This window comes from Labrus mixtus, chromosome 16, assembly GCF_963584025.1.
Source record: "Labrus mixtus chromosome 16, fLabMix1.1, whole genome shotgun sequence".
Classification (NCBI taxonomy): Eukaryota; Metazoa; Chordata; class Actinopteri; order Labriformes; family Labridae; genus Labrus; species Labrus mixtus.
This window is the reverse complement of record NC_083627.1, coordinates 8,761,727-8,780,172: the sequence shown is the minus strand read 5'-3', so window position 1 is coordinate 8,780,172 and position 18,446 is coordinate 8,761,727. Positions and strand designations below refer to the sequence as shown.

Sequence of the window (18,446 nt, the reverse complement as noted above, 5' to 3'; positions counted from 1 at the left end):
CTACTCTCGTTAATGCAAAGACGTGCGGCATCTTTTCAGAATCATCTGAGTGACCCAGCTAGTAAGAGGCTCTGCTGAAACTCTGATCTGTTCTGTCACTTTAGAGGATAATAACATGTCACAAAGACTGCGCTCCTAAATTATGTAAGGCAGGCCTCTGAGTGAGCAGCTCTCTTCCTCTATGATGGAAATGAGGTGTCAGGGAAGAGCGCCATCAGAGGACGCTGCCGTTGCCGAGGAGTAGTAGCTGTAATTTTAGCTGACCCTCGTTCATCATAAAAAAAAAAAGAAACCTTGTGTCATGAGCTGGCAGACGTAAAGGGATATTTGGGATATTTTACATGTAGCTATATGAGGTATTCATTAAGACTCAGTGTATCACCTTACAGCAGATAACAGACAGAGTACTGAAACAGACCCATGTCCCACTGTAGCCAGGGTAACAAGCACCACACGATTAAACCACTTGTGAGTCCCGCCTAAGAATCAATATAAGTGTACACTACATTTCAGATATTTTCTTCACTTAACTCGGACAACAAAGACAAAACACACTCACATTCATCACCCCCCCAATTTCTTCTTCTTGAGTATAGGATTGATGATGTCATCACTGATATATGGTAAATGGACTTGAGCTTGTATATTTATTTTCTCGTCTTCTGACTACTCAAAGTGCTTTTACACCGCAGGTCACACCTACACATTCACACACTGATGGTAGAGGTTGCTATGCGAAGTGACCATCAGAAGTAACTAGTCACATTCATATGAAGCAGACGGTGCAATTCCAGGTTGAGTGTCTTGCCCGAGGACAGATCGGATATGTTGCTGCAGGAGCTGGGGATCGAACCCCTCACCTTCAGGTTGAGAGATGACCGACTCTACCAACTGAGCCACATATCCGGGTCATTCTTTATTTTGTCATTTCTCATCTCTTCCTCAGAATCCCCCTAAATGTCACCTGATCGTGCTCCCCCCTGCACACCTGTCTCTCCCTGAACCCAACATGCCCCCCTAACTTTACATCAATAGTATATTATTTTCCCATCTGCTCTTTTGCTTTCTCTGCAGTCAGATCACCTGGACTGAGCTTTCCAGCCTTTCCTTTTCCATGATCTAGCTCATGGGGCCCCCTAGTGGATGGATCCGAAAACATTGCTCAATTTCAAGCCAGCAAAAATGACAGGTAGTATTTATTTTAACATTTTAACTAAACACCGATCATTTTCAAACATTTTGATAAAATGACTTCTGCAGGTGAAGTGTAAAAAACATAATATACAACAGCCTTCATTTGTTATTTATTTAACTCCTGATCAAAAAATGTAGGAGGACACAAACATTCAGAGCATTTTACCCTAATAAATGTGGATATTTAAAGGTGATTTCTATCCAAATCTATGAACACTAAATTACCTCAAAGTGTGTTTCTGACAACAGAGAAGTGCAATCAAACGCTTATTTTGCTACTTACCGGTATACTCAACTTTATCAAAAAAATGCAGATAGATAGTAAAAATTATAAAAATACATTCTTGTTTTGTTATCATGGCACTTATCCTCAAATGTCGTCATTATTCTGGACATTCAGACTAGTTTATACAAACGTAACATAAAAAGTCTCCTCTTGTCATTCTCCCCTTCATGCCTCACACTCTCCCATAGTAGTTTTATTGATATCAAACTCTCTGATACCTTTGAATAACAGTGGAGATAAAATGGACATAAGGAGGTGTGCAGGTGAGGTCTGCTGTGTCCTGTACACTAACACCTTTTGTCCAGCGTGTCGCTGCTTGTAGCAGTCAGTCAGCACAGGAACACTCAATGGTTTAAAGTTTCCCCCAGTGAAACCAGACTCTGAAGAACGAGCAGGGTGACACCTCAGGACGCGCGCGTGTGTGTGTGTGTGTGTGTGTTTGTGTGTGTGTTTGTGTGTGTGTGTGTGTGTGTGTGTAAAATCTACCAAAACTTTTATTGAAAATGAATTTATATTTATTGTATGTATTGTGAAGTATGTTCAGTTGTAGGCGTCCTGTCAGAGGAATCAATTGCCTCCTATCATCAGAGACTCTAACGCCTTTTTCCCTGGAACTTTGAAATTGGCTTTAAAAAAATAAAATATTTGATAAAAAATTGTTTTCTGTGTTATTTTTTATTTCTCTCTTATTCTGTATTAAATGTTATTACGTATGTCTGTTCTCTATGATGCCGTGTATGTAAAGCACTCTGGTCAGCTGAGTGTTTTAAATGTGCTATGAGAAAAAACTTGACTTGAAAACTGTAGTGCCAAAATCTGCAGTTCCTCGACCGGCCACTGGAGGCTGGCTCCACGAGTGAGTCGATTTCCGTAGAGCCCCATAATAAAGAATTTAAATCGCAAGCGGTGATGAGGGGCCCTTGCACCCCTGTGCATGTCGGGGTGTAACAAGACCGCGGGGTACGCAGCAGCCGCGGGGTGGGGCCGTGCAGATCTATTTGTCTAAAAGTCGTAGTTCTGGCAACGTCAAACATGTGCTGGTATGAGGATCACAGAATATTTACATGTAGAGGCCACACCCTTTTTTATGTGGAATCGCGCTAAGCACAACTTTGAATCTTGGATGAGTCGGTAATTCAAAATATAACTAACAATATAAAATCCAGGTTCTGTAAATGAAATCCTGTCATTCATTTCATCATTGAAGACAAGTAAAACACATTTAAAGGGAGTCCACTTTATTTAAAGATTCTTTTCATAAATATCACAAAAAAAGTCATTAAAATATAGAAAACATCATGATTAACGTGTGCCATTTAAGGGTTAATTGAGGAAGCAGAGTAAGCTCCTCGTGTTAGGTCTCGACACAAAATCTCATCAAGTATCACGGTAAGACAACGAGGCTTTCGATTTTTTTTTTGGTAACACGTGAACACATCAGCCTGTATAAACGTCACAAACACACTAACTGCTCATATCAGCGCAGTTTAAAAAGAAGGTAGATCAAAGGTAGAGAAGTGCAAATAGTCAAACTGGGCTTCAAGTCAGTGCACGTGAACCACGAGGGCTTCATGGAGCAGGAAGAGGAACAAACTCTGCGAGCGTTTTAAACGACTCGCTCACTTTATCGTCCTCTCAGTAAAAGTGAAACAAAGCTGTTCAGGCTCAGCTCTGAGTATCAGGCCGAGTGATGAAGCTCTTTTCACTTTTGCTCTCTGCGAACACAGAGCTGCTGGGAACCATCTGAGGAACAGCTGGAAATCAGAACATCTGTACTGTACAAAAATAGTGACTCTAAGAGGTGCGGTATCTAAGAGGGGAACAAAGTGCAAGAAGGAGTTCCTCTTCAAAAAGAGACAGATATATAAACCACTGGATAAGTACACTTAGATCACAGGTGCAAGAGAGAGACAGATAACCCTTCTATTAAACTAGATCAATAACTTCATCATGGCTTATTCTATAACTAGTGGAAGATCAACTATTTCAACTACACTTAACCTTACTCATGCACAAGTGTCCACAAAACATGAAAGACATTTCTGCTTTTGTTTGTCTTGTCGTGTTTCTGCCAGCGACAGGCTCAGATTATTATTCAAAACTCTAACAACAGAGTGAGAGCATTGTTGTTTTTTTGTAAAGGTTATATTCTTTTTTTCTTTTTTGACAGGAAGCAGTCATAAGATTACTACCCTTAAACCTCACCGGACTCCATCGAGGGGTAAAATGAGTATTTATTATATTATTATAATTATTTGACCTCCCAGATCACAGGAGGTGCTGATCTACCGCTGCATCAATCGGCTGTTTTGTGTCTTTAGTGTTTCAAATGGTCAGGTTGGATCCAAAAACAATATTTGCTTTACATAAACAACACGTACAAAAAGGGCCTAGATCTAAAATAAACCAGATTCTACCTATTTTCTTTACAGGTAGAAATTAACTCTTAACATCCTGTTTTAAATAACAGATCTGTTAGCATTATTTGGATGCCACATAAACTGGAAAAAGTTACAATAAAAAATATTCTTTGTTCAAATTAAATAGCGTGCTATCAATGTTGCATTCTCCTTAAATACGCTTCAAAGTAAAGTACATCTCTTTACTTAAGTTACCTTACTGAGGGAGAATCAAACATGAGTGTAAGGCCTCTTTAAAGAAAAAACTAGCTTCACATTTATCAGGATTTTCCATCTACTCCGTTAGTTAAAGCATTTCTGCTCACATGACTTGTCTCATTTCTTCTGCTATGATTGTGATGTTTCAGTATTGAATGCTGTGTTTCAATTTGTCGTTGTGACAATAATAGCATCCTTTTTCAAAGTTACCCACTGCTATGTTAAAAAACTAAACAAATGTCAGACATACAGGTTTCAGTTTTGAAAGTATGCAATGTAAGAGTGTAATGACAATACCCACATTTTAAACCTAGATATCATGCTAGAATTTTTTTTTTACAATATTGATATCCGTTTCTGCACCACAGGAAGTTTTAAGTACTCTATACTGGTGAATTAAATGTTTTTACATTTTCAGAGATTGCAAGTTACCTCCTGCACTATATCACAAATACATTGGCAAAGTTTATGTACTGAAACGCTGCCAACGCATTTGTGCACTTTAGATATAGTACAGGAGGGTTCTTTTAATTTTAAAGAATTCATTCCAATCTTTTTACAACCTTTTAAAACGAGTATCAAAGCATGGATAATTTGACCTTAGTCGAATGTATAATTACGATTTTAAGAATCCAGTTTCAATCAGGCTGTAGTCTAGTTCATCTTCTCCGTATCCATTAGGTGGCTGTTTCCTCCCCCAACATGCTCAGGGTGGGATATTCAAACACTTCTTCTGAGAAGGTATCACACTGCAGATCCAGGTTACAATTGTATACATTCTGACAAATTGTTGTATATGACTAACAGAGAGAAGACAAACCAGAGTGACAATCTGTATTCAACAGATTCAACACACAAGCATTTAAGTTGCTTCTTCTTCTCTTGAGGACAGACCTGACAAAGCTTTACAAAGCTGCAGCATGGTGTTGTTGTTTCAGGAAGGTTAAGTCCTTGTAATGCAAGTCAGTCGCAAGCAAATCTGTGTCTACTTCCACATCATGCTGCTGCAAGAGTGAAAACTCAGAAACAAACTATTTACAGTTAAACTGAGACTTATCTTAGCTGTTGTCAGAAGATAGCAGATCGGTTATCCGGCCTGATATCCCTCAGGATTTGTCTTGGGATCAATCAATGCATGAAATAATTTGTCAGATTTTCTACAATTATATGACTTGGACATAATGCACAGGGGGATGACAATATCCTTAAGAAAACAGCTTCCCACCCTGAGCATGTCATCAGTGGTCTTAAATGGATTCAATAAGCTATAAAAAAAACAACAAATGAAGTTGGTCATTAACAGGGTAACACACTCCAAACTGAACCAAGTGTCAGACATCATCAAGTCAAAACAAGTTGGCACTAATTGCATCATACATGTTGTAGAAAAGTGAAGTTATGTAACAGGTATATGTATATATATATTTATTATTGAAACAGCAATCGTGGTCCTGTATTGTGTTGGCACTTGTAAAGAAAATGTTCAGTCTACGCCTCTTCTAAACACAATGTGAGATGATTCACTGGATGCTTTGTGCTGTTTTAATGTTTAAATGACTCGGCTGTAACAGATGTTGAACTAAAAGCTGAACCAGATTAAACTAATGTGACCTGTTAGACACAACTTTGTACTACATGCAACACGGCACGCTGCACGATTCACACACTCTGCTACCATGCAGGATGAAGGTGTTGGTGTTGAGGCATGCGGACCATGGCTGGCAGTGGTGTGAACATGTTTGTGCGGGGGGGGCGTGGAGAGGGCTCAGATGATGGTCTTGAGCTCCTCGTCAGTGAGATTGTTGACCGCCATTATTTTGGTCAGCTGCTCGGCATATCGTGCCTGGTCCTGCATGAAGTGCGGGATGCGTATGTTCTCCATTTGGGCCAACGGTTTCAGGCGGTCCATGTCTTCAAATGACACCTGAGAGCACAGAGAACATAAGAAAGGATTATCGACCTGATGTACTCCAAGTCAAAAGTGAAATCATGATGAACCAACACAACCTTTAAGGACAGGCAAAAGACGGTCTACTTCTCACTTAATGTGCTCCGTCAGTTAACATTTTCCTAGCGACTTTTTCGCCTCCATCTCTTGTTTCAAAGCTTCTTCTAACAGTAGGATGTTCATTTAGTAAAACAACATGTAGAGTAAAAAAGATGCTCAAGCAGGTGTACTTAAATTATGGATGTTCTTTGCTTTTGGTTTCTAACCAATTCCTCCCCAGCTTCACCCTTTCATCCAAATATTGTCACTCCAAAGAAACAAATTCAACAAATGGAGCTCAGCTTAAGTTCAAGCAGGAACTTAAGCTAATTATATTCTCTCACACATTCATTCAATGTCTTCATACCATCTCCAACAGGCCACTGAGCTGGTGATCAGCTGATTACTCTTTAAGTAATAATCCAACCTGATTCTTCCACAACCTCTCTCAACCAATCATCCTGCTGCTGTCAAATTTTAAAACCTGTTCTTTCTCAGTCCCCAGTCAGTTTGTAATTTCAGTGCGATCGCTGCATCTCTCCTCTGCCCACAGTCACCTCCATTCCAGCTCAGCAGAGTTCAGACACAGCCTCAGAAACCCACTCCTCATCACAGTGTCTAGACACTGGTGGTGGTGCATGAAGTCAACATGGTGGAGTTTAATCTAGACTACAAATTTATTGTACATTTATATGTACGTGTGTGTTAAAAAACAAAAACAACACTTCTTACATCACATTCAGGCACTTTGCCCAATCATCAGTGCCTTCAGCTCCTCTGAAGCAGAACACTGTCTGCTCCCTGCAACGAGAGGTTGTTACATAAGCCTCATGCAACATCGCTCTTCTTTCATTTGACTCTGTCTCAACAGCTACCGTCATCTGAGTAGTTCAACTTTTATTTTCTGCCACTGGAAAGTCACAAATGATCTTTATCCTGGTACTTTCTAGTCTGGTGGTGTAGTCGAAGCACTGGCAGAGAGGAGATGCCCTTTAAAAGATGATGTCACTGAAAGCAGAGTTGAGAAACAGAGCAGGGCTGTTTGTCCACAGCAGTTAGATGATGAAACAACAAGAGGAGGAGTTTTTAAAAGGACCTCAGATTAATTATTCATTCTTTTTTTAGGACGCTGCCAGCAAAATACTGAGGGCCTATCTGTCACTTTGATGCACAGAACCTGTCAGCATTAAAGAAGCCTCTGGTTAACTAATGCAGCAACAAAAGATGGAACAGTGCCGAGCAGTGACTAAGGAAGGTCACTCACAGTTTTTACCAATCTGTAAGTTGTTGTGGCAGCTCCAGAAACAGAAACATGCAGGTTAATGAGGTCTCATGCAGAAAGGGATATACTGGTATGACGTCAAGGTTTATGCAGATCATACTGGACCGTTGCTGGACATTTTTGCCTCTATTGGATAGTACAGCTGTAGAGAGACAGGAACTGTGGGAGGAGAGAGTGGTGGGTGACATGCAGAAAAGCGCCCCTGTGATGAGGACTATAGCCTCTGCACATAGACCACACAACACCCCTAACACTAATGTAAAACAACCTTGAAAATATAATCCTTTCCAGGTATGCGACAAAAAATAATAATGATTATCTCGATTCAGTCTATTAGATTAATGTCTGGATTTTACTTCCACTTCCAATAACTTTGGGCTGACCAGTGCCCAGTTTGATGAGCTGTTAGCTTTCTCAGGCTTGGCTCACAGTTCTGCTTCAGCTGCAGAGTGCCCATCCTTCCGTCGTTGGTAGGACGAAGTAGAAGTTTTATTGAATCTACAGAAACAAATCACGGCCAGGCTGCAATCCGGCTAACTGCAGTGCAATAATAAACATTGATCATTTCATCACAATAACCTCATCAGTAGCCAAATAGTAATCAATTTATCTTGAAAAAATCCATAGTTTTCTATTCCTTATGATAAAACCTTCATATGTCAGAAGATTCACAATTCTTAGTGGCTTGAGGCGCAATGATTTCTCTCTCGACTTAAAATAAAACACAGTTTCCGCTGAATTCACACAACATCAATCGTGTTGACAGTTGCAAAAGTTGAAATGTGTCTATGCTTCTGGCCAGAACAATGGGGAGAAAGAATAGGTAGTTAAGGGGTTTGGGGTTTTTACTGCCGATGCCTCCTGGACAGACCTCTGTAGAGGATTGCCTGGCAAGTACAACTTAGAAAAGACCCCTGGAATAGCTCCAGAAAAGTCTTGTGATTCCCCCAGGAAGAGGGAGAAGAATATCTAGCCTGCTGCCACCAACACCAGGATTAGGAGATGTAAAATGGATGTACAAAATCTCAGTATTTGTTTTCACTGTCAATCTAGGTGTAGAGAGAGCTCAACAAACATCAGTCTTCTGAAGGATACACCTTGGTAGGATGTCCTGCATTGGATGTTTCCCCATAAATGGAATAATGCGAATGGATCTAAATGTTTTGACTTCACTACACTTGCAGAAAAGTTACATCATGCTGACTTCAAACAGAATTTCTGAACACATCATGGTACCGTTCACATTGTTAACAAGGGACAGCCAAGAGGAGGAAATGGTGACAGGTCTCATCAACCAACTTGGTTCAGGTTTTTTTTTTTTGACAACACTAAACACCTAATTCAAACAGTCTAATCTCTGGATAATCAGCAGAATGAGTGATACCACCAGATAGAGAGGTTTGGGCTGCCTTACCTTTCCTAGAGCCATCAGCAGAGGGAAGTTGATCTTGTCTCTGTACCTCAGGATCTTCAGGATACCATCCAGGTAGACCTGGTCTTTACTGAAGCACCCTGCAGTGTTAGACGGTATAGAACAAGTTTAATGACGTTCTTTTGAACATATTAAATCATGTTAATGTATTCAATGTACCACAGTTGAATTATCCGAACATAGTGACCTGGCTGTGCTGTATCAGTCTGGCCCCTCTTGGCTCGGACGCAGTAGTCCCAGCGCGTGTTTGGGTCCTGGACGAAGCGCCCCAGGTTGTGGAAGAGCTGAGTGAAGGACATGTGGCTGGCCTGGTAGACAGTGTAGTAGAGCAGGGCAGCGCGCCACAGTGTGGGGTCTTTCCTGAACAGGACGCTGTGGATGCTGGCCAGACCCTCCTCTGTGGGGTTCAGAGGCTTCAGGTTGTGCTTCTTCCTGCCCACGCTGTTGTTCCACGGCTGGTGGCAATTATTGACGCCACGGAAATAATGTGTGCCTGGTGGATAAAGTCAAGAACAACTTATGAAGGTGAGTTCAAATTCATACCCCTTTTGATACAAGCAACCAGATAGATTGTGTATAAGCGGGATGTAGCCTCTTGGTTTGAAAGGTGAAGCAGCTGCAGAACCTCCTTAAACTGTCATCCTGTCTGATGAACAGCAAGAAGTCTTTAAGAAAACAACCTAAAATTTGAATTATGACCTCACTTAATATTTCCAAAAGAATCTTAAGGTCGTATTGCTAGTTTCAAGTCTTCCTCAATAAAACTTTGTGTTTATCTGTCCCATTAAAGTTGATTAGATGATAACTTTAGGGCCGGGCTACCTGTTGCTTCAAAGTGATCTGTCAACCAAAACAGAGGCTTAGCAATACTGACCAATTTTCTGCTTAATTAAAAAAAAAGTTTAAAACATCTTTTTGTCTTCTTCTGGTGAACTGGGAATTTAAATGATTTTTTATTCAGCTGGTGCTCTCAAAGAGCCTCACAGTCAGCATAATCCCGGTATGAGGGCGGCTGTACTGTACTCACCTATCTCATGTCTCAGCATTCCCTCCAGCCACTGCTCTCGGGCCGTGGAGACGTTGATGGTCAGTGTTGGTCTGCTGTTCACCACCGTCATGGAGGCTCTGGAGAGGAGGTCATCTGTCACCTGCACGACGATCTACAAACACAGAGACAACTCAATGTAGTCTTTTTGGATCTAATATTTTATGTTCTTTACCTTTAATCTCTCTTACAAAAATATTTCAATCTATTGACACAAAAGGGGTTTTATTAGAACGTTTTTCAGAGTGTAGCACGTTTATTTTATGGATCTAATTAGTTCTATTTAATGGGACTATGAAAAATGTATGTACTGATAACAAAGATAGATAATGTCCAGTGCAGGAAGAGGCAGAAAGTTAGAGTGTGTGTGACCTGTTGACCAGTTGCTCTTTGTGAAAGAAGCTATCGATAGTTTATTGTTGTTCCTACAACTGCACAAACAATTGAACCTTTGTCAGAGGTTTTTACAGGTTATGAATCAGGTTCATCAAGAATTTAAGGACACAACTGCTGATGTTCTCAGTGGGCAAAGAGAAAAAAACTAAACCAATGGAAGTTCCTCAGCGGTGCTAGAAGACAAGAACGGAGACGTGTCTGGCAGAGCATCCATGTCATCATCAGAGAAGCATCACAATGAAATGTTAGGGGTTTAATGTTTGTAAAGGTGTATAACTTTCAGCTTATTGAATATGTGGAGAAAACTGCCACTTCAAATATTTTGCCCACACTGCAGGGCTTTCTGTCCCACTATCTTTTTTTCCTAGGTTGTAAAGAGGACACTCATTATGCCTGATTGGTTCTGGTCCAATCTCAGATCCCATTAACTATCGTCTGACGACCAGTTAGACTCTCGGGCTGATGATCAATATTTTACAGCTTCTGGTGTAGCCAGACGATATTCAGATAACTGAAATCTGATATCCAGGCCAAGACTCCCTCTTCCATTTTCAGGTCACTGCCTACAGTCTGACTAGCAAAAGTTAGGAGCTGAAATCTACCCCAGAATACTGTCTTCATTCATTGATGTTTACAGCAAGTAATACATTTGTAAACATCACCCAATCAAAGCTTCTGGTTTCTGGGTTTGCGTTCTTTTGCTGTCCACATCAGGTGCTTTTTTTTTGTTCCTGCTAACAACCAAAGCTTGCATTGGTTGGTCTGGGCTACTTGGATTTCTTCAGAAAGTAACTCTTAAAAGTGAGCCTGTGACTACAAATTCTGAGTTTGAATGAATTATTTGTAAATATGAGCTCTGGTCAAGCCACATTACTCACATTCCTATTAACCTTTCACATTTTCTTTTAAACTGCTTCAAGTTTTTTAAAAGAGGTGGCAGTGCCTTTCAAGGGCAGGATGTAGCGGAAAATGGCAGTGCAAGTTAACAGCAGGCCAGACATTGAATGTACTGAAGGTGTTGACAAAGGTGGCCGTATTAAGACATGTGAAGTATGTTTTTATGTTTCAATCTGCATTCAATGTCTTTCAATATGTCAGAGTAAACTCTCACAGAAAAAAACGACATTGTGCAAACCCTAACATATCCCTATGTATGAACTCTGAAAGTTTTCATCTGAGTTACTCTAAAACTGATGATGCTTAACTTTGCAGAAAATCTTTCTTCTGTCATTTGTGTCTTAGCTCAACATGACGCTTAACTTTTTCTCAACCAATTAGGACTTCTCCAAGCATGCACTAAGTGTGTGTGTATTTGTGATGTAATGTGTTCAGTGAAACATGAATAACTTGGTGATGTAATATGTAGTTGTGTATGGTTACATAACCACAGCTCAGCAAAGGACGATTGCCGGATGACTTCAGTGAAGTGGTTTCTTTTAGCAAGGTCGTCTTTTCCCCGGAGCTCATTCACTTTGACGCCTTGCTGTCTGCGGCTCGTTGCCATGATATTCAAATCCACAGTGACACAGAGTGCAGCCATAGAGAATACTCAGCTAAATTACAGCCTTTAAAGCCTTTATACTGTAAGTGAAATGCTCGAGAGTGGATGCTCAGGATTGAGTTCCGTTTGACTCAAACTGTGAATAAATATGTGAGTGTGCAAATAAAAAGCAATGCCAAGGTTTCCTGTCCTCTTACCTCCCCCATGCAGCCCTCCTTCTCCATGTACTTCTTGACGTTGTGCCAGATGCGACTCTTGGTGAGGAGGTTGCCCCCGGTGAGCTGCTCAAAATTCTCATAGTTGCCATATCGCTGCAGGGCCAGCTCCATGATGTGCACTGCCTGCAAGAGATGTGAAGTTCATTACGTAAAAGCGGCCTGTGACTACGACTGTCTATGACATGAAGTACTTTGCAGCCTCTGGAGCTCCTAATTGCTGGCACGAATTAACTGCTACTGCATTGCTAAAATCAAGTCCAGCAGGCAAGAAATCCAAACCAAATCCTGAGGGTCCCCAAAGGTCTGTACTCGGTTTTGGTGTAGGGCCAAATCCTGCTATTAAACGTCCGACCAAAGGAGGATGAGAACCAACAACACAAGTTGCTTTTTTTTTGTTTTTAAGAAAATGCTCCACTTTGTTATACCTAGAATAAATCGCATAGTTTTTCCTGCTCACTGTCTGTTTCCTTCTGATACTGCAGGGTTCAGTCTTTTTTTTTTTGGAGAAGAAACAATGTCAGCTGCTTTGGTTACAAAATTTAATTTAGCAGCATTGACACTCTGGGAACATTTCGACAAATGAAGGAGGCATGCCAGCCAAGGCTAAGGACACATCTGGCTATTTATCAACCAGCTGTCCAATCCAACTGCCCCTCACATCACCAAATTGTGAGCAGCATCAACAGAGATGGATCAGACTGGTGATTGGACAGTTACAGGAAGCGGAAGTGAGAGTTGGCAAAAACAGCAGTGAAAGTAACAGGTACAAATACCCTAAAGCTTCTTTTATGCAATATCTGTTTAATGAGATGGTTCCGTTTAGCTTTTATGTACAGCATTCAGATTTAAATTAATTAAGAAATTTGCTCTTTTTCACCAACTTAAATCAATGCAGTTGGAAATGTCTTGAACATGACAGCCTATTTTTCTCCTATTTTATGTTCCATGAACAAAAAGAAAAATAAACACCTGACCATTGTTGATATCTGTTTTGATACCACATTGAAAAATATAAAAGTCCAAGGCACCCAGTATAGGATAATTTCCTACAAGAAACCCTGCACACTGTTTTAATTGCACAAAAAAACATTGACAACCTATTTGTGCAATTTAGTCAGTGTGCTCTCTGTTTGGGCTAAAAATATGGCTGAAGATCTGTCGTTTTTTTTTTTTTTTAAAGCTTTGTTACTTTTTCATAAACAGTATTAAAGTATCTGAAATTTAGACAAAAGGGCCAACTCAACAAGACAGTTACACAAACACCTGAGCTTTTCAGGCGAGCATTAGCAAAGGCTCAGACTTCAACTTTTGATCTCCCTATGCAGCCGACATGTCATGCAGAAGCAAGGCAGTGAATCTTCATGTTGTGTTGCTGCTGTGTTTAGTTGCATTAACTAAATAGCTTCAATGTACAGTTGGGCATCTCAAAATGCACTAATTCAAAGGTCTTGGTCCTTTGTCCAATCTTATACTGTCCACCTTTAAAATTTAACAGTGAAAAAAAACGTGACAAAGTAGGGCAGAGTCCACAACAAAAACAAGTATAAATTGCAGTATCATCTTACTGTATTTCCTGTTGCGTGTGCTCACTCTTTCCATGTTGTGCCCTCAGAGTGCTTGAGTTACTAAAGAGCCTGAAACAGAACGCCTGACAACTGTTTTCATGTTCACCAGAAACACATCCGATCTTTTGACTACATTTCCGTTGTGACGTGACTCGAACATGAGTTTGAGTTTTTTTCTTCCACAGAACAAATTCTGTCTTATTATTTCTTAATGTTGCTTACATGGTCCTCAAAACGTCTGTAAGACAACCACTGAGACAGTCCAAATAAAACCTATGACGTGTGTTTACTGACGACTTCTTTTTCCACTTTCTCTCAGACAAAGACTCAGCTTGCCTCAGCTCTGACCTGACACTAAACACCTTTGGCAGTAAGTCTCTGTGATCACAATGTCCAACCTGAGTGCTGCCATGTAGAGGTTTCCTGATCTCAGATCAGCCAGCTCAGCACCAACCTCGTGCACTAGGGATGTTGTTGGAGATGTGATGAATGACCTGTCACTGCCTCTGGGACAAACACTGGTAGACTGCATTTAATGAGAACATTTTATTTGCAATATGCAAGCAAGTTCATGAGTTTTTTTCTTTAACCTTTTTTACCTTATTTAAGCACTTTTACAACTTCCAGGAAAGCACAGAGACTAAACTATTGACTGTATATAAAAGTAGCCTCTTTGTTTCTATAGTCAAGCCAATATTGAAGAGCCTTTAACCTGCAGTGTTTCTAATGGGCAGCATGGGGCAACTCCACTTGTTTTCAGGATAGTGGCATGGCAATGTAAATTCACTCACCTGTACCAAGGTACTGTAGTAATTTGTGGCTCAATGAAAAACTAAGATGATGATGGCCAAAATGCCAAACATGACACTTCAAATGAGCGATCAGTAAATTAAGGAATGACATCGCTGGAGCTCGGTCCACTTCCTATATTAAATCAAAGTTCTCGTAAGGACGTTACATTTCAGGGCTGCTTTTCAGATTTGTTCTTTATTAAATCAGACACTGATGTTTCAGCTCTGTAGTGCACGTTTTTATGTGGGTTTCTTTGTTAACCAAAAAAATGTGTACTGGTCAGAAGTCGCATAGCGGAAAACACATTTCCAAGCAGAACAATTACTGAAAAAAGTTTGAGAAACAATATAACCACAGGTTGCTTTTTCGGAAAACTTCAATACATTTTAAGGAATTACAATAAAGATTATCAGTTTAAGATGTTAAACGAATGTTACCAGCACCACAAATGAACCAAACCAAAAGAATAAAACTGTTTCAAATACAAACCTGCGTCAGGAAGCGGTCTGAGGCGTTGTTATGCCGTTCCAGGATGAGTGGTGGGGCGGGGTTACTGTAGTCAAACTGTGGATTGTAGTTGAAGTCAGATTTAAAAAACTTGGCCTTCTCTCTCTCAACATTCGTAGGCTTTATGGCTGAAAGGATGCAGAGCTTCTTGGCATTTTCCACCTCCCGTGCGACCGCTGCTTTTTGCAAAACAGGTAGTTTAGTGCGAGGGGAATTGGAGATCTTCCTGAGCTGTGGGACTGTACGGGGGTTTAGACCCATGGTGCTGCCCACGACTGTGATGTTTCTTGCTGGTTTAGGGAGATTGGAGTTGCTGCCTGAGAGGACACGATTTGTCTGTGCAGGTTTCCCCGCTCCTTCTGGAGAACGCATCTTCTTAGGAGCCATGCCAGGACGGTTTCTTTTACTAAACGTGGCGCCGCATCTCACCGATGTTTTCGGCCTCCTGAATGGGGACTGCTTCGGGCTCTTTTTCTCCTCTTTGTCAGCATGCAGCAGGACGTTGTAGCTCCTGGAGCCAGTGCTGAAAAGGTCTTTCAGGGCGCCTGAAGAAATCTTCTCCAGGTACACTTGGCTTGGACTCAGTGGCTTGTCAGAAGAGTTTAAAATGTACTTCTTGGACATTTCTACTTCTGGCCAACGGAGTCTTTCTAAAAGAAGAAGTGAGAGGAGAAACCAGTAACAAAAAAGACAGTGACTCGGCTGGCGGCTGCTGCTAACTTTAGAATCCTCTTCTCATGCAGACCTTTTATAGAAAGCTTGATAGACTAATCCTCTTTCAAGGCAGGATAAAATTAGATGCTTTCGTTTTTCTATGTATTTGTTTTCATGACTTTTCATGACTTTGAAAACAAACTCACAACTGTCTGTTTTAGCTTTATTTTCTCAATCAAAATACTCTGATGTGACTAGAAAAAAACCTATTCTGACTCATCTTTGGCTGCCATTACGTCAGCAGTTCATGGTTGGCATCATTCACTTCAATGCATCAGTATCTTATCCTGCCTTCACATTAGAAATTATTCTCATTGTTTCTCCAGAGACAGGCAGTACATTACAGCATGGAGTCAGAGTGCAGGGCTCTGTGATTTCCATTAAGGTGACCTGAAGGCATCATCATAGTGCAAGCGGACAGGAGCACTGAGGTGGAAACCGTGCAAACACACACAGCACAAACTAATGAGCTCAGCATCATAGAAATGATTGTAAGAGGGAAGAAATACAAACTGTAGCTCTATTGACTTGTTATGTGCTCAGCCACCAGATCAAACACTCTTATCTAACACATCAGATGGGTATCTCATAATTCAGCTTCATCTGACGTAACAGGCTAGGGCTGATCCATGTTTTATAGAGGTAGAAAGGAAAAGTAAATTGATACTGTAAACAACTTCCCCACCTCTATATACGTAAACAGTAACTGGAAGGTTGTTAAGGAAAAGTAATATTTAATTGCCTAAAAGATGTTTGAAATGGTCATGCAAAATATGGTTTTAATATGACAACTAAAGAGACAATATGCGCTATTTACATGGCTGAAAATAAGAAGCTAATTAACTGTGAATATGTGTACAAAGTGTGCCAAAGAGAAGATTTATGGTGGAAAACACAGTCCTGACTGAGCTTTGAAATAATTCAGCTGCACATCAAGATAATAATGCTTAAGTATGTTCGTCTCAATCATCAGCATTTATCCAAATAGCAAAGCACTTATGTAAATATAATGAACTTGATTAGCAGTAATCAGCATGATTCAGCACAGAGAGCCTGCCATGCCACACAAAAGCGTAGGATGCAGTTAGTTATTCACTGTGAATAAATACATTTTATATGTGATACAGAACAAAATGATAATATTTATAACATTAATGCCTTTAAAAAAAGATATACAATGTTCTTGTAGACTCCCTTGTATTGATATTAGGGTTAATTAATGGCAAACTGAAGCCCATGTTTAGCATTAATAGAAGTCTTAGCAACCAATTACAATAAGTGATGATTGATATGTTTGTTTAAGTAAGATTATTACTATTGTTTAGGTCTATTAACTGTAAGTATTAAGTGTTTATTTCGATAGCAGAAATACAAGAGAAATGCAACCTTACCTGTGACTTTTATTGACTCCAGCATCCTCTGTTCAGGTCTTTGTAAATCTAAATCTACCTCAGAGGAGTAATTGGCAACTGAACGTTAACCTAGCTGAATTAGCCGGCCAATGACGTCTGAAAAGGAGACGACAAAGCGAGAAACATATATCGACTACGTAAGAAACACGCAGGAATGATGTTTTAAGCTATTTCATGGCTAACAGCTGAGCTGTCATTAACTGTGCCGCCTACACGGAGGAGCCTGAGCCAAACTGCCAAGAAAGAGCCGAGTTGGCTGTGTGGGACTGGCTCTGAATTCACTGAGCTGTTTCCATGGTTTCGTTGGTAACTACGCAACAGTCTTAGGTGGTCATGGGAAACGTAGTCTCTCTGAGAATAGATTGAGCCACTATCGGGGTTTAATCTAAATTGCTCAGAGACTAAAATAATCTATTATTAAAAGTCTGTCTTTTTTTCAGCAGAATTTATTAGTACATTTAAAATTCAAACTCAGATTTCTTTTTTTGCTTTTATTTGACTCCATTAATGTAGTTCAAATGAATGGTTGCAATACTTTGCATTTGCAATTTAAGCCCATTAATATGTTACAATTCAATTTAAATGCATTATGTATCTATAATATGAACTAAGAACACAGTTTAAGCAAATATTGTCATGCTGGTATAACAATTAACCTACTTATGATTGCTAAAAATACAACTAGACCTAAATATTTAAACTTCATGGCAATGTAAGCCTAGGCCTATACTCATTAGGTCTCTGTGAAAATCAGTTAATAAATAAATAAAATTATAGTGATTTGCTTTGTTTGTTTATCTGTCAACTTAGAACTTCACTTTTTGTACTTAATTGATTTTATTCATTTTAATATCTAATATTAATTGGTTTTTACCTTTTATGAGTCTGGTGTTTCATTAAGTTTTAAATTCGTCCATTTATTTATGAACAATTCACAGTTTGATGTTCTGATATATATGCCAGTAAAAGTTTTTTTTTAATATTTCCAATTTTGTTTCTAAACAGAAACAAATTGGCTCAAGTGTACATTACAAATTAATTTATTCAATTTTTTCCAATTTGTTCTTGTAATGTAGTGAGCTGAGTAGATCAGAGTTGTACATTATTTTGAATTTTATTTTATTTTTTAATTTGTTGTGCCATTTTTAACACTGACCCCTTTGAATTTCCTAGACTCACTGCAAAGAAAATGATAGCCTACTAAAGAAAAGCCTTTAGTTTACCTTCTCGGACAGTCTTTGGATGCACTTTATTTTAGGTAGCTATTAGTTTTACAATATACATATGATGCTGCCTGGTATGTGCTTAGCCTGCCTCAGACACAAAGCAGTTTTTTTTAATGTTGTGTTATTCCTGAAATGCACCTCGGATTGACTATTTTCTTAAAATTCATAAAGCATCTTGGTTTAAAGAGGGAAATATGTAGAAAATGCTATTTAAAAAACTTTCAGCTTTATGAATGAAAATGCATGCATTGCTGTATTTAGTAGGCCTATT

At 39.7% G+C, this 18,446-nt stretch overlaps 3 protein-coding genes across 3 annotated transcripts in view; 1 reads left to right on the top strand and 2 right to left on the bottom strand.

The window, feature by feature from the left end:
- The window catches only part of umad1 (UBAP1-MVB12-associated (UMA) domain containing 1), a 177,867-nt gene that overhangs the window by 15,403 nt on the left and 144,018 nt on the right, over positions 1 to 18,446 (top strand). The gene's annotated exons all lie outside the window — the stretch shown is intronic.
- The window catches only part of ngly1 (N-glycanase 1), a 281,389-nt gene that overhangs the window by 150,429 nt on the left and 112,514 nt on the right, over positions 1 to 18,446 (bottom strand). The gene's annotated exons all lie outside the window — the stretch shown is intronic.
- On the bottom strand, positions 5,638 to 17,224 carry matcap2 (microtubule associated tyrosine carboxypeptidase 2). Its single transcript, XM_061059998.1, has 7 exons — positions 16,929 to 17,224; positions 14,806 to 15,473; positions 11,939 to 12,082; positions 9,827 to 9,959; positions 8,987 to 9,292; positions 8,782 to 8,879; positions 5,638 to 6,022 (listed from the first exon to the last, which is right to left on the bottom strand). The coding sequence occupies exons 1-7, from the start codon at positions 16,951 to 16,953 to the stop codon at positions 5,864 to 5,866; spliced, it is 1,533 nt and encodes a 510-aa protein (XP_060915981.1). The 5' UTR covers positions 16,954 to 17,224; the 3' UTR covers positions 5,638 to 5,863.